Source organism: Megachile rotundata, chromosome 8 (genome assembly GCF_050947335.1).
Source record: "Megachile rotundata isolate GNS110a chromosome 8, iyMegRotu1, whole genome shotgun sequence".
NCBI lineage: Eukaryota > Metazoa > Arthropoda > Insecta > Hymenoptera > Megachilidae > Megachile > Megachile rotundata.
In genome coordinates this window covers 6,480,256-6,503,938 of record NC_134990.1, presented here as the reverse complement: position 1 = coordinate 6,503,938, position 23,683 = coordinate 6,480,256, and the positions used below count along the sequence as shown (strand labels likewise).

Here is a 23,683-nt window from a genome sequence, read left to right as displayed (position 1 = left end):
ATTGTTAATTGTGAGGTTATTTTTTGACAGTGTACCGTGAAATAGTCAATTGACAAGAGGAGACGTAACAAAAATGTTTGTGGAACAAATGGAGAGTGCGTAGCAAGTGAAAATGTGGTGTCATTTTAGTGCAATTTTGTAGAAACCACGAAATATGGATTATTAATGGTGAGGTTATTTTTTAATAAAATACTGCCGAAAAGACAATCAACAAGTAGAGATGTAATAAATATATCTGTAAAATAAATGGAGAGTGGGTAACAAGTAACAGTTGGCACCATTTTCACGTAATTTTGCAATAACCGCGAAGTATCGGTGTAGATTGTGACGGGTGCCGCCATTTGTCAACAGAATACCGCGAAATTCAATTTGTAAATAGTGGACCATTTCACTTGAGAGATACAAATCAAGTGAATAATAAATTTTGAAACATAAATAATATATTAGTACAGATTAAGTAATTATATATTCTTATTTACTAAAATATTTATGTATTTATAAAAATATGGTAAATGCATAATATACTATTACTAATTTTTTAAATAAAAATCTTAATTTTCATATAAAAATAAAGGACAATTTTTGTCTCTCAATAAAATATTATTGAATGTGTATATTTATACAAATAATAATATATACAATAATATTTAAATTAATTAAACAATAATATCAGTAATTTTCAATGTTTATATTAATGAATGAATTATATATACTATTAAATGATTTCAAAACAAAATAAAACTATTATTTCCAAAAATATTACTCACGCTTTTATTTACATTTATATTACGTTTATTATAATACATTTAATTTTATTTATTAAGACCCATACTTCACTTTTCTTTGAACCAAAAAAGTTGAAATTCCCATATTCAAATTACGTACAATACATTAAAAACATATACATGCATAATTACTCAACTTCTCTATTTATTCAAAGCGTACTTCTTCTTATTCTTCCTCGTTGCATTTAATTAATAGCTTCAGTCGTACGCATTTGTTACACTACTTCCTTTGTTCTAATTAGTCGAAGTGACACTTCTATTGTGATTCCATAACGAACACACAGCCACAAATAACTACGAGAAAAATGCATTGCTTTTCCTTTTGCTAACAATAGAAAGTAGCAGAACTCTAATAAGAAATTTTATAATCGCCCATCGTTGTTTCACCTTTCAGGGAAACAATTTCCCAGCCTGAAATAACGTCATTCTTAGAACGGAGGCGCTAGAAGGAGTGCGAACCATAATACCATGCCGGTCGGTATTGTTTGTAGTATTCGCTGTAATCTCGTTTTTATTATACCTTTTTTATTATTGCAAATGTACGTTGTTAGGGTTATCGTCAGAGAAAAGATATCAAAATAACTTTCAAACTCTTTTATGCTACTAACTATACTTACAATAACACTCAGTAAATAGATATCGGTATAATGTACATACAAGGTGTTTCATAACTAGTGTAATTTCCGGTAAAGGGTTGTAAATGAAGTTATTCTGAACAACTTTTTCCTTTGCGAAAACGAGATTTGAAGCTTCGTTTCTGAATTATTAATGAAAAACACCAGGCAATTAGAGCGCGTGAAGAGCGCGCCCCGACGCGGGGTTCGAGTGATGGGTTCGAGCGCGACGGCTGCCGCGGTCGTGAACAAGCGCCTCTGCGCCAAGACAGTGTAATTGTTTAATAGGAAGCTCTCATGTCAAAATTTAGTTAAATAACGACTAAAACAATTCAGAATAATGTCCAGTCATTCATTCCTCGTGAATTAGGGAGGAACTAATTATAGGTTATTAACTGAAACCGAGAAAATTAAATTTCTTGAATACTGGTATTCGTTATTTAGAAGGAATGTGAAATAAAATATCGAAAACTGTTCCTGTCATTTGTCAATAAAATTTTAACCAACAAATTCACACATTTTAAGGGAAAAATAATTTTTCTGTCCAAGGAAAATGAGTTTAAATATAATTGTTAATAAATGTATTAGTCTTTGCGTACTTGAAGTTTACAAGAAATGTATAAATAATTAAAATAAGTATGACACTATACGAATGCGCTTGTTCACGACCGCGATCAGTCATTATGCTCGAACCCATCACTTTCGCGCTCTGATTGACTGGTGCTTTTCGTTAATAATTCAAAAACGTAACTTTATATCCCATTTTTGCAAAGGAGAAAGTTGTTCAGAATCAATTCAGCTACAACTCCTTCCCAGAAATTCCATGTTTTAATGTATAAACGATAATTTAATAGCATAATAATAATATAGATTTAATGATAGTAAATTGGCTCCACAGAGAAATTGTCCGCATCAAAACGCTGACAATGATGAACCAATTTAAAAATTCGAAAATTCTACTGTTGCGTAACCAAATTTCCTCAAGCGTCCACAACACTTCAAACATAATTTAATTATTGTACAACATGGCACAGCTGCCAGTTATACAAGAAAAAAGATATTTAATCTTCTTAAACCCAGTTTTTGATCAAGTAAATTTTGTTTACGTGTACAGTGGTCTTCCATGGATATAGTAGCTCGGTAGTCTAACGAAATAGGATTACACGGTTATTCCAGCATTCAAGTTTCATCCTATAACCGTGAATCTTTATGCCGTAAATCTTGGCTGGAGATAATCTCATGAGCGGACGTTGAGTAGTCGGCGCGAAAAAGCTGAGAAAACGAAGAACGCGATCCGAAACGAACGATGTCGCTTAGAAACCGCCCGCTTATCTCGCGTGTGCTTGAAAATTAATGTGAATGGGGTTCGCAGATTCTACATCAACCGGAATGGTTGTGTACAAGTAACAGAGATGAAATTCGTAAGCTCGAATGTTCTTTGAAGGAACAAAGCAGAAAATATTACAATTTTGGAAAGTAATACTCTACAGGTAGATTTAAAATATCGATACAGGGTGAAACGTGTAACGTTTCAACCTTACATTTCTTTGACTTTTAAGATAAGTTAGATAGTTTGTAAGAGATAGATTGAAATAGAGTTTTTCAGATATTTAAAATTTATAAGCTTGGAAAGATTTTTGATTGAGTAAATATTCATGAATAAATGGACTGATGGTCTGATAGATTGATAAATTGGTAAATTGATGAATTGATAGGTTGATAAATTGATAAGTTGTTAGATTAATAAATTTATAAATTGGTGAATTGATAGATTGGTAAATTGATGAATTGGTGAATTAATGAATAGATGACTTGATGAATTGATAGATTGATAAATTGATAGATTGGTAAATTGATGAATTGGTGAATTAATGAATAGATGACTTGATGAATTGATAGATTGATAAATTGATAGATTGAATTGATAAATTGAGGAATTGGTGAATTAATAAATTGCTGAATTGGCGAATTGGTGGCTTATGACTTGATGAATTGATAGATTTCTGAATTGGTGAATTGGTAAAAAGGTGAATTGAGGAATTCATAGATTTATAAATTAATAAATTTTTATAAATTAATAAAATGACAGATTGATAAGTTAATAAATTGATAAATTGGTGAATTGATGAATAGATGACTTGATGAATTTATCGATTAGTGAATTGATGAATTGATGAATAAATGACTTGATAGATTGATAAATTGATGAATTGGTGAAGTAATAAGTTACTGAATTGGCAAATTGGTGGCTTATGACTTGATGAATGGATAGATTTTTAAATTGATGAATTGGTAAAAAGGTGAATTGAGGAATTCATGGATTGATAAATTAATAAATGGGTGAATTGATAGATTGATGAATTGGTAAATTGATAAGTTGATAAATTCATGAAACAATAAATTGATGAATTAGTGAATTTATGGATTCACTAAATAATTGATTACGGAATCGATGAATTTATGACTTGATTAGTGGACGAAATGAGGAATTGATCTTTAGAATTCACAAAATCCATAAAATTCCGAAAAATCATAAAATCTCCAAAATCCATAAATTTTTTAAAATCTCAGAAATTCCTAAAATTGCTAAAATTCCTAGTCCCTCAAATTCTTAAATCCTCATATTCTCAATTACTCAAATCATTATAAATCCAAATAATAATATCCAAATTTCCAAACTCCGAAACTTAAAAATATTCTTATACATCCAAGTTACAAAATTGTCAAATCTTCAAATTCCCGAATTCCAAATTGAACTTTTTCAAAATTCCTAAATGTCAGATTTCGCGTATCTTACTCTCTTTGAGCACCTCGAGCACCCACTACGTTCACCTACGCCCGTGACCACAACTCCGGGCACTCAATCCGCCCATCTGCTCTTATAACAAAAACAGCCAACGCAACCTTATACGACTCACCCTATACGCGTTTAGAGCAACACTCAAATGAAATTTAAAACATTTTCAACTCATTCATAAAAATGCTAGAATGTTCACGGCGCGTTTACGATAATTTTCACGATCTATCCCGCAACGAATTTAATTGAATATTCGCTAGTTAATAACTTTCAACTGCGAAGTATCGGTGAGCACTGCGAACCAAGACTGGAGCTATTAACCTTCGACCTTTGTATGAAACCAATGTCATGGTACCGTAGCCCTTGAAAATATACGTTATCCCTCTGGCAACATGAAAGTATACAGGGTGGTCAACCTAACTTGCTCAACCCCGAGTAAAGTATACGTTGCGAGAAAAAGTCTTTACAGCGAAAGTTCCATGATTTGGAGGGGCACGTTACGTACTGCACTTTTCCTATAAATGGAGGGATTTCAAAGATTTCAAGGCAAAGAAACGAAGGGAAATTACTAGTTGGGGCAGAGAACGTACTATCAAACGACTTTGGGACGCTCATGTGGTGAAATGTGAGAAACTTCGATCCTCTCTTGCGTTGCTCTACAGTGGAGGGATAAGTATAGCAACAATTTCGCCGACGCAAGATTTTCTTGTACTTTCCTCTTCAAAATACTCTTTGTATAATTACGCGGCTCACGGAGCCCGATTTTGCGATTCGACTCTTAAAATTTGATTAAAAACTAAAATATATTTTCATAACATTGTGAGAGCCAAATTGCAAAATCGGGTTCCGTGACGAGCCGCGTAATTACGCGAAGAATACTTTGGAGAAGAAAGCATGAGAAAATATCGCGTCTTCGCTTGAAAATCGTGTTTGCAAAATTGTTGCTGTTCTCTTCTCTCGCGGGAAAGACGAGGAATCGGAGCTTTTCAGTTTCACCAGCAGATAATTCTAATTCGGTATATTTTAGGTTATTATATTATAGGGACGTGTATGAATGTAATTGTTTAATAACAGTTGTATTTAGTAACAAATATTGATTTTTTCTGAATATTTTAATATTTGAGAAGAAGAATATAATAGAAGACCTCATTAAATGAAATAAGGAAGGTGTGTGTCATGCGCATGCGCTAAGTCTACTACGCGTATGCGCAGTGAGAATGCATGCACTTCTCCTTATTCAAGAAAACATTCTATTACTTCTTCTCAATAATTATTTTAGTTCGAGCAAAATTTGAAACATAAGCAATTAGAACAATACTTGTATCAATTCTGTACCATATAAGAAAGTTAAAACAATTATTGTAAGCAATATAGTGACTGCAATATGTAAATGTTTTACGTTATACATATTATAATAGATACACTATTAATATAAGGAAGATGTATTATGCGCATGCGCTGTACATACTATGCGCCTGCGCAGCGGCAGTATATACTCTTCGCGTTATTCAAGAAAACATTCTATAACTTCTTCCAAATAATCACTTAATTCGAGCAATATTTTAAACGTATGCAATTAGAACAGTATTGTTCAATTACTGTTATATTATAATTAATATTAATACGTCAATTCTTTAGCATTCGAGCAAGTTCAAACAATTATTCGCAAAAATTTCACGTTACGTTAAATATACTACCGATATGCGTGTATCATGTGCATGCGCTATACGTACTAGACGCCTGTGCAGTATTCGAAGTTGCCATCAACAAGAAAACAACATGTGTTTCTCTCAATCAAAGTTTTGTGTAAAAGATTTTTCTCGTAATTCGGTACATGCAAGTTGGGTGAAGCACCTTGTACGCTAAGGGTCAATGCTTCTTTCCTTCAATACTGTGCCACAGAAAGGAAGATGTGATACGGGACTATTGTGAACAGAGCATGTCTCGGATGAAACAAGGGACCACCCGGCGGGTAAGAAAGAATGATAAACCGGATATCCTTACAACTCAGTACACTGCATATCGCTCACTGCACATGTTTTTCAACTTGTTTGTCACAGTACAAGCATTCGGTATATCATAAATATAATAAAATATTCGGTAAATACATATTATAAGTGGTATTCTAGAATAACATTCATATATTACCAATTGGATTAACATTCAATACTTTTATAGCTATGTGAGGATATAGCTATGTGACCTACAAAAAAAATATACCACCAGCATATGCCCCCTTTAAAACCATTCAACTTCATTTGAAACATTGGTGAGTAATAATAATGACGCAAATCTAAATGGCAAGATATGGTGAGCCACCCTGTGTATGGAAATGCACTGCATTTTATGTTCTGTAAAAACAGTGTCAATTTCAGGCAATAAAAGAAGTAGATTATTTGCCAAAAGGCACATTGGATATTCAGTTGCATATTTTCTGCGAAGAAATCTAGTCTCGTGTGGGACACCGAGCGTGCAAGGTCTCCTCTCGGTGCGCTGCGCAGGCAAGGCCGACATTGACCTTCCCCGCGCTATATGGCAGAAGGAGAGACCGAGTGCTGCTTTCTCAAGGACCATCGAGCATCGCATCGTGTGCAGTACCGATGTAGAAGTCCATTAAGGTCGGGACATCCCAGACATCCTCGCAAATCATAGATTTAATGGAACGATAAATTTATATTCATGACGCGTGTCGTTCCGTCGCCCTCTCTTCGATCGTTCTTCAAATACTCCTCGTATGTTACTGCTTTTTAACCCTTTCAATATGCCTTTTTACGCTGCGCTATTATACTTACCTGAGCACCAACTGATAGATATTCTATAGACGGATATTTTAGAGGATATCTTCTTGTGAGGAGCTTTTGAAAATTCACAGTGATAACAAAAATTCATACTTTTTTAAAAATTGGAGAAACGGAGTGAAGTATTCTGTGACAAACAACTCGATTTGTCAAACGCACAGGGCAATGTAACTGGAACGAGTTATATCTCGGATTTCGTATAAAATGGAACAAGTTAGGCAACAAGTTGAATGGAGTGATATCTATTTTATTTATTTGATTTGTGAATGTATTTTACTAAAGTTAGATATTTGAATGTAACATGGTGATCTTCGGATGACCTTGATTTTACAGTAGATTTACATTAACACTTTAATGGCCGCTCGCACAACGTGTGAAATAATTGATGAACGTAAGTAGTTGCTTTAATAATTATCACTCAAAGGAAATTATTAAATTTGTTTTATTAAACAAGTTGTAATTGTTTTCGTTTGTTTTGTGTGTATGTTAATGTTACATTATTTCATCAATTTACATAAAGTATTTTTTAAATTCTATTTAAATTAATTAGTATTTTTAGATTAATTAGAATAATTCATTCTTCAAAAATATTGCTGGCCCCTAACTACTTTTGACTGCCTAGGTATTAAAGTGTTAACACAATTATGTCAAATTTATACAATTAGTGTTAACACTCTAATGGTCGCAATCAAAATTTGTTAAAAAAATTCTGAACTGTAGAAATTTGACAAAATAAAGTGTTACATCAGATAAAATATTGTTTATACTATTTTTTAACACTAAAACTACCAAAACCGGTCAAATGACCGTTCCACAAGTTTCTTATTATAAAATACACATTTTGTTAAAGTACATTCTTTGAAATCATAATTGATTTTCATCAAGAAAAAGAATAAATGTGTGTAATAATTTATGTTTCGTTGTCTGTTTATTTATTTTTTAACTTCATTTTTAATTTCAAATTAAGTGCACATTATATACCGGTAGGTTTAGTGTTAGAATAGTTTCTATTCCCAGAACGGTAACAGTCTCAAACTAGCGAGGTAGCCATACAAGTTTATTAGTAGAGTACAATATTTTTTAAAAACCGCTATAGAAAGAAATCGAATAATGTTAGAATAACGTTACGTATCACCTATGTCCAGTCCATTTACTTCCAGTCCAAACTGTTGATTCAATTAGCTCAGCGCAGCGAGAGCACTATCGTGTTGAAAGCATAAATTGTGTCGTGAATGCAGTGACATATCGTCCGAAGAGAGTTAGACACTTTTTAAATGACATATGTTTACATATTCTATCGAATAACACGTTATTTTTATTCGTTTGTTAAAAAGTGATTTCAAAGATTAAATAATCTTAGAATCTGTCACAAACGTACCTTCTTATAACTATATAATTTATATAAATTTTTGTAAAATTTAATTGAATATAAATGAAAATGTTTAAGTACTACTGAAACTTGAAGATTAATTTTATGTACTTTAATGTAAATTTATAATTTCATATTGAAATATGTTATTTCATATCATGTAATAGTATATAATAGTGTTAAAAATGTAACTGCATTAAAAATTGCAACATATAATATCTCATTGATATTTTAATTTCATGGCAAATATTTTTTACTTATTTTATACTGTTGAAGTATTGCATAATTTTATGTTAATATTATACTTGTATAAGTTATTCTATAATAAATATTTTTACTAGTATTAGATTCCGTTATTTGTTATATCACGTCCATTCTTGTGCAACGTCCATTTTGAATTTGACTGTCACCAATCACCTCGACTGTAATTACTAATATTACAATTGTATAAATAATCGAGAAATATAACCTATAATAAAAATGGTTATGTAGTACCTACGTCTCTGAGAACCACTTTGTTAATCTCTTAAATATTTTTAACTAATATTAAATTCCTTTATTTACTATATTACGTCCATTTTGAATTTGACTGCCACCAATCACTTCGACTGTAATTACTAATATTATAATTTTATTAAACAATCAAAAGATATAACCTATAATAAAAATGGTTAGGTAGTACCTTCGTCAAGAGAAGCACTTTGTATATCGTATAGATCTGATTATACTATATACCATAATCTGATAGTGTTCAATAAATATAACTAATTTAAATATTGGAATTCATTGGTTTATAATTTACATGTAAAAGTTTAATAATTTTTTAGTACTGCATAGCTTCAACGTGATAACCACGTAAATTTTATTATTTAGTAAAACACATCTTGCACTCATGCATTAAAAACACCACCAATACTATTTCGGCGCTAAAATTGTCACCATAAATATTCGCAAAGTACAAATTTTTCATCGCGAAAACGTCCTCATTCTCTCATCCAAACTTTCACAGGACGACAGTAAAGTTCAATTTTTTGAGTACACGTGCCGTCCCTACCTTAAATTTCATTTAGTTAAAGTTTCATAGAAATTCGATCGTGACGTAACGCAGATTCAAAGTAAATTATATTTGCCTACTCTACCGTGATCAACATTTATGTATAACCTTTTGCACCGAGTCCTGTATAACTTTTCAAACGATCCATGTGAATTTCACTAGCGACATTAACGTGTTCCTTTATAACAGGTAGTATAGTGATCGTCTCACGATTCTCGATTACAATCATACAACAGTCGCTTGCGTCATTGTCGACCATCTAACACCCAATGACCGTCTACTTTTCTGACACGATTGCATTTTCTTTTACGAAATTTCGTCGATCTTGTCATGTGACAATATTGTTAAGGCTAAGTGTAAATAATGAAGGCAGGATATACGAATAATAAGAAGTTTATTGTATACTTTTTGAAAAGCGCGTGGCTCAGAATCGCGTGCAACGCGTGCACGCTAGCGACGTGATCAACAAACTGAAGTTATCGCGTAACGAAGTGTCGCTCGGTGGAGGTACGACAACAGTTTCGGTTTGCAAAAGACAGAGGGCCTGTCATTGTCTGAACACATACGCGTTATACAGACTAAAAAATGTGAATTGACTTGTAATAATACGACTGAATAACCTAATCTCTTATAATTTTTTTTAAATTATGTACCTGAAGATTGGAAAACCAAATTAAAATTTCTATCATATTCCTATACTCAAAACTGTTGTATATAGTAATTTAAATTGTATTTAACTTTCATTGTTATAGATGGCTAGTATAGAAGTTTCTTTGTCTACAACACCGAGGCGGAAGAAGGGTGGAAGCATTTCCGGTGGAGTCACCTCACCTGCTGGTCATCGAAACAGAGATCATTACAAGGAGTTGGATGCTCTACGAGTTGCATTGCGTGATAAAGAAAATATTATTCAAACGTGAGATGTTTATCAATATCTACTTTATAAGCACGTGTGTAGAAAAAGCGAAAACTTCTAATTACTGTCTGAATTTTTATAAAGTATAATGATTACGGTGGCTGTTATTTATGAAAAATAAAAAATTATTGATTATTCTTTGTGTTCAGTAGCGAAAGATTATTTGTTGGGATTTTTGGATTTAATAATAATTCAGTTTGATAGTTTGGTAATTGGTAAATTTGGTAACTTGTAAATTCGGTAATTTGTAAATTTGGTATTTGGTATTTGGTGTTTGGTAAATTTGATCATTTGTAAATTTGGTAATTTGTAAATTGATAAATTTGAAAATTTAGAAATTTAGAAATATGATATATAATAATTTATAAATTTAGAGATGTGGACAATTGGAGAATTGTAATTTTGAAAATAAACAAAAAATTAGTATTTTGAATAAGTTGAACGTTTTTAAATTTATGTATTTGAAGATTTGACTGACTAAAAATTTAGAAATTTAAGGATTTGAAGGTTAAATATTTATAAATGGAAAATTAGTAGTTTAGTAATTTGGTAAGTTGGTCAATTGGTAACTTACAATTAATAATTTGGTAACTTAATAACTTGATAATTTGGTAAATGGATAATTTGTGAATTTTATAATTTGTAATTTTTAAATTTTATGATTTTGTAATTTTGTAATTTTGTAATTTAAGAATTTGAAAATATGAAGTTTTAAAATAATTTTTGGGGATTTGAAAATTTGTTTCTAAACCATTTGTATTACAAAAAAAGATAATAAAATCTAAAGAAATACTACTTGTCTAAATTTACAACTTTTATTTAAAATTTGTTTACATAATTAATAACGTATATTATCAATAAATATAATATTATTTTAAGGAGTAGTCTACAAAAATTCAAAAAGAAGACAGATTTTAAGAACGACAGTAAAAAAAGTTAAAAACGTCACACGAAGATAATTACGTAGCAACTAAATTTTCATTAACCCAAATAACAAGGAGAATTGTGCAATTAATTTCTATAAAAGTGCATGTCCATAGATAGAAGGTTTCGCTTATGAAATCGAATCTACACCATAACAAGAAAAATCCCATCTAATTAGCTAAAATGTAACGATGTTCTTAAAATATTATTGTAAACCACACGGAACGTGAAGAAGCTGAAAGTAAATTCAATAGGTTTAAAATTTTAATTAACGTCTAATTAGCGCCGTTAGAATCGGTAGCGATGGTCGATTTTATTCACGCCACAATTTACTCGATTTTGAAGAGGAATATTTTTTTGTGAGAAAAATTGTTGTTATAAAATAAATAATAAAAGTACGATTTTTATGTTAAATTTTGACATGAATGATAATAATTGAGTAAATGTATACTTAATATGTACACATATTAATCAATGTACATTTATGTTTAATTTTAGCAAAATTAACTTAATATAAAAATGTAAACTATTTTTAATAAGTACATTAATTTAGTAAATCATATATACATATATATATTTTATACAGTATGTCAGTGTTGTAACCTTGTTACTTTTAATTTTCAAATTTCCAAATTATTGAATCTGCAAAAACAGAAAATTTGACATCTTTTATATATTTAAAGTTTCAGAGTTTCAAATATTCAATAAATAAATTATTAAAACATTGACTATAAACTGTTAGAGCCCATTATATGTATATTTACAGACAAGAGTAAATAGTAGTGAGAATAATGTATTCACCATAACTTGTAAACTACATTATTATAAGTTACTTACATTACTGCAATTTATGCACTGAATACATGATCACATAGGTGCATTTTAGAAATTGGTCCTTAGTAAACTTTCCATTAGTTGTTATATTTAATTATTTCCATTAATTGTTATATTAGTTGTTATCCCCTTTATTACTCCTTGTTGATTACTCAGGTATTGTTTTCAGTGAAAGTAACTAAACTTTATTATATTTTAGATTAAAAGGGCAGCTGTGTAACACCCTTAGTAATCGGTTGGCATTACGCAATGGTGCACCACCTTTGACCGAGGCTGACAGAAAAGCAACGGAGGAACGACTTCAAAGGTTACGACGTGACGCCGACAATAAACGATTAGCGATAAAAAACCTAAAACTTGCACTTGAACGCTTGAACATCACCGAGTAAGTGAACAATTATTATAATACCGACAAAAAACCCTATTCCTGTTTTTGTAATCTTTCAAACTCTAAATTATTAACCTAGAAGTAAAACATATCAAAATACACAGTATCCCATCGAATAATGTTTAAACGCGCACAGTACGTAATTCCTTATAGGAAAACAAGAAAAATGTACACAATAAAATTTGTTGATTTTCGGCTGAGTTTCCAAGAGAAGATCTGCAAGAAATTCCAAAATACACTGTGTTCCTTCGCTGTGTAACAATGTTGTTTTCTGTCGAAGAAAGTAAACGCGTATTGTGTTTGCAAACAATGCTGCAGAGTACGCGATGATTGCCGCTCGGAAGAAAAACACGAACAAAATTTTCAGTGGAATTTTACTTTTTCGGTTACAAAATTACTGAAATCGTCCCCGTTGTTGGATGCGTAGCTGTGCCCGTCTAATTTACCGAAGCATGTACCCTCGGTAACGCGTTTCGACTTTTCGCTTCCTTAACCTCTTAGGTGCGACGCGCTACTATAGTGGCTTACTCTACTGACTCATTCGCTCACCGTACTCCGCCGTTTAGAGAAATAGCCCGCGCAAAATTCAGACGTACCCAAGAGGTTAAATGCGTAATTAATCGCTTGAACCGATTGCTCTTCACTTTCGATATCTTTACCGTATACTTTTTCTGGAATGTATTCCCATAAATAAAAGTTCATGGGTGTGAGGTCTTAGAAGTTTGGAGGCCAGATCGTTCGTTCACGTCCTACCCAATAGTCGTAATTGTCATCTTCTAATCTTCTTACACTTCGGCCGAAATGTGGTAGGGTACAATGCGCGTTCACATCGCTCCACAGGAAATGACGTACAGAAATTTTCAAGTTTAGAAATTTCAAATTTACAAAGTTGCTAAATCGGTTTTAGAAATATTGAAAATTTTGAATTTATAGAAATAGTACAAAATATTTTTGTTATTTTAATACTCTGTAAAAAGAATTAGGGCGTTTTATTATGGGAGATACGATAAAATATCGATAGTGCCGTAATATTTTTGTAAACGATTTAAAGTTCAAAGTAGGACCAAAAAATGACATTTTATGAGAAACCTGTGCAAAAACAGAGAGGTTATAAAATAACTTTTAACCGATATATAAATAAGGTAAAGGTACCAGTAGTTGACCAGTTAAGAGAAATTTTCTACGGAAACAATGGTAACCCTTTACTCTATCAATAAATGGCGAGAATCAATGCATGGAGACGTTCGTTAAACCCTTCAGATTATGTACCAAGACCACTTTTTAAAAAAAGTTAAGTTATACAAGTTTGGTAAATATTTTTGAGAATTCGGAAAATGATCCAGTAGTTGACCACTCTTGAAAAGGAAAAAACTAGTAATTGACCACCTCTTTTCGTTAGTAGTTGACCACTTATATTCGAAGCAAGGTTAAAAGACTAATGCTGGAAATCAGTTTATTATCGTTTAATTTTAACAATAAGCAGTACAAATCATATTTAAACAATAAAACGACGAAATTAACCAAATTAATTGAATAAAACATTCAACTCAGGAACAGAATAAACATTACGAGTTCTGCTTGCTTTGGTGGGCTCATTAATATGAGAAACTACAGCATTCCATTTGTAGTCCAACACGTCGGGCTTCTCTGGCCACTTCCATAATCAACTAGTAAAATAGCAAAATAACAAAATGACAAAAGAGAAAAAGAGGAAAGATGAAAAACAAGAAAATAGGAAAAGAGCAAAGATGCAAAATAATAAAATAGTAAAATATGAAAATCGCAAAACACTATAGCAGTATGATAGTAAAGTAGTAAAATAGTAAAATAGTAAAATAGTAAAATAGTAAAATAGTAAAATAGTGAAATAGTGAAGTAGCCACTATTCACTTCCATGCCTGTCAACTTCTGAAAGTTGTACATTAACAATACCCAAAAGTTGACCATTAAAAAACTATTGTTTTTTTAAGTTAGAACGACAAAAACAATGTATTTATTAAATTGATAAAACATTGTAAGCGCTTACACAGTAACTGATTTATTCACAAAATGTTCGCAACATATAAATTTTTTATCTGGACTATAGAGCTATTCTTAACAGAATCGTTAAGGAAATAGAAATATATCGGCACATTACTTACCTTATTGCACTCGGATATTCGCTGCTAATAGACACACTTTACTTCACGCGCAATTGTTCCAAAATTTAAACAACAAATGTCGTGGCATCTAAAAGTCACTATCATCTGAAGTGCGCAACTTATACAAACCTTATTTCATCATTTTTTAAACAAAATGGTCAACTACTGGTACATGGTCAACTACTGGTACTTTTACCTTATATCTTTTTAGTGCAGTTTTAAATAAAGTGTTAACGTAACACTTGTGATATTAATATGTTATCGACAACAGATAATTATTATTAACAAGACTAGAACACTTTAAAGAAATAAACTTCATAAGTAATTTCTGATCTGTAATTAAATTAAACTTGAATAAAATTTGAAATAAATGAATTTGAAAATTATTATTTGGAATAAATAAAATTTCAAATAGATGCAATTGAAAATAAAAATTTTGAATAAGTAAAATTTCAAATAGATGAAATTGAAAACTAAAATTTGGAATAAACAAAATTTTAAAACGATGAAAATGAAAACTAAAATTGGGAATAAATAAAATTTCAAATACATGAAATTAAAAACTAAAATTTGAAGTAAATAAAATTAAATGAAATTGTAAAATAAAATTTGGAATAAACAAAATTTCAAATAAATGAAATTGAAAACTAAAATTTTGGAATAAATAAAGTTTCTAATAAATGAAATTAACCATACTAATTTAGAATAAATAAAATTTCATATATGTATATGACATTGAAAGTGACAATTTTGAATAAATAAAATTTCAAATTGATAAAATTGAAAACTAAAATTTGGAATAAATAAAATTTCAAATAGATGAAATTGGAAATTAAAATTTAGTGCAGGTAAAATTTCAGATTGATATAATTAACAATGAAATATAAATTAAATAATATTTCAAATAAATGGAACTAAAAATTAAATTTAAATTAAATAAAAATGAAAATGAAATACAGAATAAGTAAAATTTCAGACAAACGTAAAAATGAAATTTTGAGTAAATAAAATTTGAAATAAGTGAAATACTGAAATAACAATAAAATTTCAAATAATTAAAATTGCCAATAAACGAAATTGAAATTGAAATGCAGAAAAACCGAACCTCAGACAAATGCAGTCGACGTGACGTTAAACACTTATGAAGAAGAAGAAGAAGAAGAAGAAATTGAAAGTTAAATTTGGAGTAAACAAAATCTTTATTTCGAATGAAATGCATTAACCTCTGTAACAACCTTTTAACATCAATGAAAATCGTCGAAATACATAAACAATGTAAATAATTACCAAGTCGAACGATTGAAATAACGACAACGAGAAAACATGAAGTGTGTTTGTTTCAGCAATATTGATGTTCGAATTCAACAAGCGGAGCTAGAATACAGACTCGGACGAGAGGAACTTGAACTTCTGACCCTTCGCGAAGAAAGCAGAGCCCTTCAAGCTGCTCTAGAACTGGCGGAGACCCAAGAAAAACAAAAGAATGATACGATATTCAGGTATCTCATCGGCAGTAATAAAAGAACTTCCCTTATATGAATCTTATCTAGCAGCTTTCTAAGTTTTTCTCATTTCATCTCAAATATGCGCTTATTCTTCTTCTATTTCGGTAATGCATCCAAAGAAACTTTGGGGTGCAGGAAACTGTGACACTCTGAAAAAAAAGGGAAAACCGAAGAAAATAGAGTAGAATATTTTGCAGAAATCAAATTTGTAATTCAAATTTATGACGGTCATTTCTTGCTCTCTGTTTCTTTATTTTTATGCTACATTTCATAGCAATGTGACCATAAAATGAAAACTGTAAATTGTAGATTATAGATAGTAAACTATAAATTGTAGATTATAGATTCTAAATTATAAATTGTAGATTATAGACTGTAAACTATAAATTGTAGACTATAAGACTACATAAGATTATAAAAGCTTGTAACATAAAATTTCTGCTGCATGCAAAAGATTAATATTAGTATTAAGGAAGGTCGTTCCATGAGGAGTTGTCCTTTATCATTCTAGCATTTGCAGAAATAAAAGTTATGAGTAGAAAAATGCCATTCACGACAGAATTGTAAGTCGTAGAGTATATTTCCAGGAAAATCAACATGCAAACGGTATTTTCACTCTTTGTCGATAATGCGTAGTGTATCAGGTTGCATTCTAACATATCGCAAGAGATTTATACGATTTTTTCATTGCATTTTGTTACAAACTTTTTCATTTCTCTTCGAGGCACGTTTTTAACTCATCCACTGTCTAATTGTTTCCCCGCAGAATATACTTTTCTCGTCAATATTTTGCAATGATTCTCAATATTGTTTAGGCTTAGACCTGGCTAGTCACAACAAAACTATTTTCACAGTCACAACGTAAATTTTTAATATTTTCGCAGTGAAAATGCTGGAATCGTGCTGATAAATAACATCTTGTGTAGATATCTTATCTGCATATTTCGATAATTCTCCATTAAGTGTATTTATTTCGATTACTATACATTTTCGTTGAAGCAAACTTGGTATCTGTTTTTCTCAAAACTCTATGATCAAATCATGATATACCAATAACTATTATCATGGCTGATATTAATAATCATAATAATTATTAGACTATAAGAATCATTATACCACCGTCATCTACTTATTATTTTCTAAATTTATTATTCTATCAGTAAATCGTGAAGATAATTTAAACAGACCAAAACGCCCAAACTGCGATGTGTTTCGTAAGATGACCTTTTTTCATTTTTTGTTGTTGTGTCCATTTTCTTGCAAATTGCAGTCGTGTTTCTTCCCGATGATTCAATAACAGGAGCTTTTTTAACATTTTGCTTTTTAGGTGTTAATTCTTTATGATCCTCTGTACTGTTCTATCACAACCGTATCAGCGACTGCCGCCATTTTGTCGCGCAGTTATTGCGGGATTGAATGCACACCTTAAAATTGCTTATTTATCTCGCGATCATGTCACCTTTCGACTGGCGTGATGTTTATTACGTAATTTTCACTGTTTTCAGATACACTGCGTCGACTTTTTTCTAACAGTTCCAAAATCTTTATTACAGAATAATTTTTCTCTTTTAAATTGTTAATCATATTAATTTCCCTCACATTTAACATTTTGCTCTGGGACATTTTATACATAGAACAAATAATTATTCTGCTTTGAGACAGAGAGGTATTTTCGCATCATGCATTTAGACAATTTTAAATAAAAATTGCTGGTTTCTAATTGTTTTACTGCTGGTTACGTGCTCGTTAATTTAAAGAAAATATCGTGCTGACACATTTCTTTACATGAAATTGATGAGTTTAGAAATAGATACTTGTATCGTATTGAATACATATGTCCTTGTATTATATTAAGTATATACTTGTATTCTATCGAGAATATATGTGCTTATATCATATCGAGTACGTACTTGTATTATATTGAGTACATACATGTATCTCGAGTACATACGTACTTGTATTATACTGACCACATACTTTCCTATATTACATCGCGCACATACATACTCATATCATACTGAGTACATATAAACTTGCACTACATTCAGTAGTTGACTAAATTGACTAATAAAAATCAGCAATCACACCGTAATTAAATGAACGGGAATCTCAATAAGAAAACAATCTTTGAACCAGTAAATAAAATACTTTCAACTTGAATATTCAAAGATTTTGTTCAACAAATCGCTTCGTTTATAATTTTTAGTAAAACGAAGTAAACAATCAGTCACTAACGGAAAGCTCATTTTATTGACAAGAATATTTGCCACATATCTTACTTTTTTATTATCGTCAAAATGATTTGCAGTTGCATCTCCGGTTCTACGCAAGTTACCATTCACGCCGTGGAAGTCAGTGCAGATCCAAAAAGTCCCCGTTTCGGTGCTGGACCCAGAGAAGACACCCCTGGTCTTTACGTTGATTGGGCTGTTGAAGATTCTGGTTTATGCAAAGGAGACAGGTTCGACTATTTGTTTTTTTTTTTTTTGAATATCTTTAAATAACAAGGTTGTAAATGTTTACGCACGATAAATATCGTGAGAACGTGTGACATTTATGCACGTGAAGTATGCAAGTGTGTACTAAAAATGTGCGACTTGTGAAGGAACGTTGTGCGTACATGCTTGTGAAGAAACGTTAAATAACATTGATATTGACGGTTGTAAGATTGAACGTTTGCAAGATACCCCATGTAAGATTAATCTAATCTATGTTTATTTCAGTTCGTAAATTTTATGATGATAAAGTGTATACATTTTATAGGGATATTCTAGACATAAGTATGCATATCGTGGATTTTTATGTTTGCATATGTGCATAGAATGCGTGTATTGAATATAATGCACTTATACTCTATGTATGTATTGTGCACATGTGTGTGTGTGTTGTGTGTGTTATGTGTAAGTGTTGCATATATGTATTATATGTATGTATGTATATTACACATATGTATTACGTAGAATTTTAGAATTTGAAAATTCAGAATTTCGGGAGTTTAAAAGTTTCGAAATTTGGGAACGAAATTTGTGAAATTTGTTTTGAAAATTTGGAATTTTGGAAATTGGGAAATTTGAAAATTTGAAATTTTGGAACTTTGGAACTTTGGAATTTTAGAATTTTGAAATTGTGGAATTTTGGGAATTTGGAACTTTGGAACTTTGGGAATTTGGAATTTTGGGAATTTGGAATTTTGGGAATTTGGAATTTTGGGAATTTGGAATTTTGGGAATTTGGAATTTTGGGAATTTGGAATTTTGGGAATTTGGAATTTTGGGAATTTGGAATTTTGGGAATTTGGAATTTTGGGAATTTGGAATTTTGGGAATTTGGAATTTTGGGAATTTGGAATTTTGGGAATTTGGAATTTTGGGAATTTGGAATTTTGGGAATTTGGAATTTTGGGAATTTGGAATTTTGGGAATTTGGAATTTTGGGAATTTGGAATTTTGGGAATTTGGAATTTTGGGAATTTGGAATTTTGGGAATTTGGAATTTTGGGAATTTGGAATTTTGGGAATTTGGAATTTTGGGAATTTGGAATTTTGGGAATTTGGAATTTTGGGAATTTGGAATTTTGGGAATTTTGGGAATTTGGAATTTTGGGAATTTGGAATTTTGGGAATTTAGGATTTTTGAAATTTGCAATATCCCCAGAAGTAATAGTTGGAGCAAGGAGTAGGGATACAACAAGGAACGACACTCCGAATGGCACTTTTAATGTTTGAAAAAGTAGTTTCCTTGCAGAGTGTTGCCTCTTGTATATCCCTACTCATTTTGGTCAGACTATTCGGTCATCACAGCTGACCCTTAAGACCATACATATTGAATTCGGTCCCATCGGTACAAATAACGCGAAACAGCATGTGCTCGCACTACGTAACCTAGCTATCAGTACAGAACAATGCTAAAATCTTGGTATTCGGTTCCCAACGGGTCACTGTAGCGTGAAGCAGCACCGGAAGTTCGCAGTGTACCCCCACTAATTGCACCCGCGACTTCACATGACCCCGTCGTTTCTCCTGTTCCTTACACACGCGTACACATGTGTACATTCACGAGATTTGTTAAAACTCAAAAAATCAGAATTTGTTAAAACTCAAAATATCTCTCTTCCAAGGTCACTCTCTTCTTAAGAACTCAAATTTGTATTATTTTGCAAACTTGTAATTTTGAAATTGTAATTTTGTTATTTGAAAAATTGTGATTCTGAGATTTAAATGACATTCAGATCTGAGTTATGTTTTATGCATTTTTATTTTTATGAATCATTTTTGTGGATTTTTATGGATTCTTGTAGATTTTGATACATTTTTACATATTTGTATGTATTTGTATACATTTGTATACATTTTTGTAGACTTCTACAGATGTAATAGATTTTTATAGATTTTTATACACTTGTATACATTCTTATAGTAATATGTATATTGTAATACATTTATATTTATTTCTATACATTTCTACTTGTATATATTTTTATACAGTTCACAATTTTTATACATGGTAATATTTTTGTATAATTTTATAGATTTTTATATAATATGTCTTTATACAATTTTATACTTTTATACATTTTTATACATTTTTATACATTTTTATACATTTTTATATGGTTTTATACATTTTTATATGGTTTTATACATTTTTATATATTTTTGTACATGTTTATACATTTTTATACATATTTATACATATTTATACATTTGTATACATTTTTTTACATTTGTATACATTTTTATACATTTTTATACATTTTCATACATTTTTATACATTTTTATACATTTTTATGCACTTTTATACATTTTTATACATTCTTATACATTTTTATACATTTTTATACATTTTTATACATTTTTATACATTTTTATACATTTTTATACATTTTTATACATTTTTATACATTTTTATACATTTTTATACATTTTTATACATTTTTATACATTTTTATACATTTTTATACATTTTTATACATTTTTATACATTCTTATACATTTTTATGCATTTTTATACATTTTTATACATTCTTATACATTCTTATACATTTTTATACAGTTTTATACATTTTTATACATTTTTATGCATTATAACTATTTATTTTTTTTTTTAAATAGTTATGTACATTTTTATACATTTATATTTTTATGTATTTTGAGTACAGTTGTATACATTTTTATATATCTTTATACTTTGTTGTACATCTATATTCATTTTTATATATTACTACATATTTTCATACACTTTATACATTTTTATATATTTTTATATTATTTTGTACATTTTTATACACAGATAGAAAGACAGACTTTTACTGATTATTTTAAACTTAATTGTCCGTGCAAGATCATATAATTTCCGCTGAACGATGCAGCCCCGCTCAGCTACATTTCCCTTAGAGCTGTTCGATTGTCAGAGGCACGATTGTAATTAGCGAAAAAAAAAATCCTCGCCGGTATAGAATATAAAGCAGAGACTGGATACTTTCACGATTAACAGTTTCTAGCGAGCGTATTTCTTGTCGTCACCCATTACCGTAATGAATCAATCTGCCTCTTTGTCGGCGCTACAGTTTCACCCAATTAAGCGTTAATATCGCGCTCGTGAAATTCAACGCTTTATCGGTCAACATTGTCTTCAGGATCTTGGAGGTGAATGGAAAGCTGGTGGTGGGAGCCGGCAGGAGCGACTTGGCGAGGCTATTGGCCGTTGCACCCGATGCGGCACAAATCGTGGTCCTTCGAAAAGGCGAATCCCTCGCAGCACTGCGCACACTTCGATCAGATAACCTCAGGTTGACTCACAGGATCGGGTATCTCGAAGAACAGGTTAGGGATCTTCTGGCACCAAGTAGGGCCGAAGTCCCCGCGGATCCTCCGCCGACTCGACAAGAACAAGTTCAGGTATACTACGCAACTATTAACGCAACCATAAGCTAACTATAAATGTTCACTTTATTCGGTATTATTGCTGCCTTTCATTACCTTATCTTATCTACCGTTGTCGTTAAATTCGAATCCAAACTCTTCAAGTGACGGCGGAGACGTGTATTATTAATTTTGTTATTTGTAAAACATTTTCAGGTTACCATAGTCTCATTAGCCAATATTTAATGTTCACATTTGCAGTTAATATTAATATCTTGAATTTACTTATCTGATGCACCATTATCGTTAAATTCGAGTCTAAAGTCTTCAAGTGGCGCTGTGTCTGAAGTATGTATTTCTTATCAGTTTTATTATTTGTGAGAAAAACTCAGATTAGCACAATCCCATAAACTAGTTGGAAATGTTCACGTTTCTAATTAATACTGATATCTCTATTTCACTTATCTGATGCACCATTATCATTAATTCGAGTCTAAAGTCTTCAGGTGGCGCTGTGTCTAAAATGTTCATTTCTTATCAACTCTATTATTGATGAAACAAGTTCAGATTAGCACAATCTCATAAACTTATTGTAAATGTTCACATTTCTAATTAATACCGATATCTTTATTTCACTTATCTGATGTACCATTATCGTTAAATTCGAGTCTAAAGTCTTCAGGTGGCGCTGTATCTAAAGTATGTATTTCAAATCAATTCTGTTATTTGTAACATTTGTGTTCAGCTTAATGCAGTCCCATAAACTAATTGTATACATTCACATTTCTAATTAATACTGATATCTTTATTTCACTTATCTGATGTACCATTATCGTTAAATTCGAGTCTAAACTCTTCAGGTGGCGCTGTATCTGAGACATACATTCCTCAACAATTTTATTATTTATCAACTATGTTCAGATATAATATCATTATAATAAAAATGAAGATATTTATACCCTAAGAAAAAATTCATAACCATCACATTTGTTTCTCACACAAAATGTCCCCTTCTGACACTTTTTTCTATCATGAAAAATAAACCAGATATTCAAGATGCTCAGGTTACATGGGACGTCCTGTACAATGCTGAGTTTGCACGTATCACTCACATGGTAAGTGAGTAAGCGATCATGATGGTTTTCGTGAGAAAGATTTCCAAAAAAACGGATGACTATCCTTCATCGTGTCTGTGACACTTTCTGAGGATCAGTGCGTTAGTAATCTTCCTCAAGTGACACCATGTGTCTTCAACAGCACGTGCTTAAACTACTGATTTATGATACGTCAAGTGCTATCAGAAGTGATAGAGCAAGAAATGTAAGAGTCGTGAGATTAAAGGCATGAAGGTAGGTATATCAATGGAGTCTTAAATATTTGGTATTAAAATGGACAGAAAATGTATATACATATATATAAATAACCATGAACAACATTTTTTTTAATTAAATATGATTATAGAGGAATAAAATTCAAAATGAAAAATTATAATTTTTAATATATTACTGTGTTGTTAGATGTTGAATATTTGTTAGAGGATGCACGTTGCACTTTTAACGATTTTTATTGAAATTCTTTTTTAAAATTTGAAGAAATGCTTACTAAATTAATTATAAATGGTATTTTCGCAATGTAAAATGCATATTGTACCAGAAAATGGTCCTCTGTAGTAAAAGAAGAATAAATGCTACACCTA

The 23,683-nt window shown here is 30.8% G+C and overlaps 1 protein-coding gene and 1 long non-coding RNA gene across 12 annotated transcripts in view; one reads left to right on the top strand and one right to left on the bottom strand.

The window, feature by feature from the left end:
* sprt (PDZ domain-containing protein sprite) overlaps nt 1–23,683 on the top strand; it is a 95,217-nt gene that overhangs the window by 67,452 nt on the left and 4,082 nt on the right. For 10 of the 11 annotated variants that reach the window (XM_076534608.1, XM_076534610.1, XM_076534609.1 and 7 more), the window contains 5 exons: nt 10,170–10,333; nt 12,291–12,476; nt 15,964–16,119; nt 18,434–18,586; nt 21,762–22,023. In XM_076534608.1, coding sequence (XP_076390723.1) covers nt 10,170–10,333; nt 12,291–12,476; nt 15,964–16,119; nt 18,434–18,586; nt 21,762–22,023 — 921 coding nt within the window. Of the gene's footprint in view, nt 1–30; nt 169–10,169; nt 10,334–12,290; nt 12,477–15,963; nt 16,120–18,433; nt 18,587–21,761; nt 22,024–23,683 lie in introns of all 11 variants that reach the window. The other variant, XM_076534618.1, reaches the window with a different exon arrangement.
* Nucleotides 13,916–14,824, bottom strand: LOC143265031 (uncharacterized). The gene is made up of 2 exons (XR_013039101.1): nt 14,621–14,824; nt 13,916–14,146 (listed from the first exon to the last, which is right to left on the bottom strand). It is a non-coding gene; the product is annotated as an uncharacterized LOC143265031 (long non-coding RNA).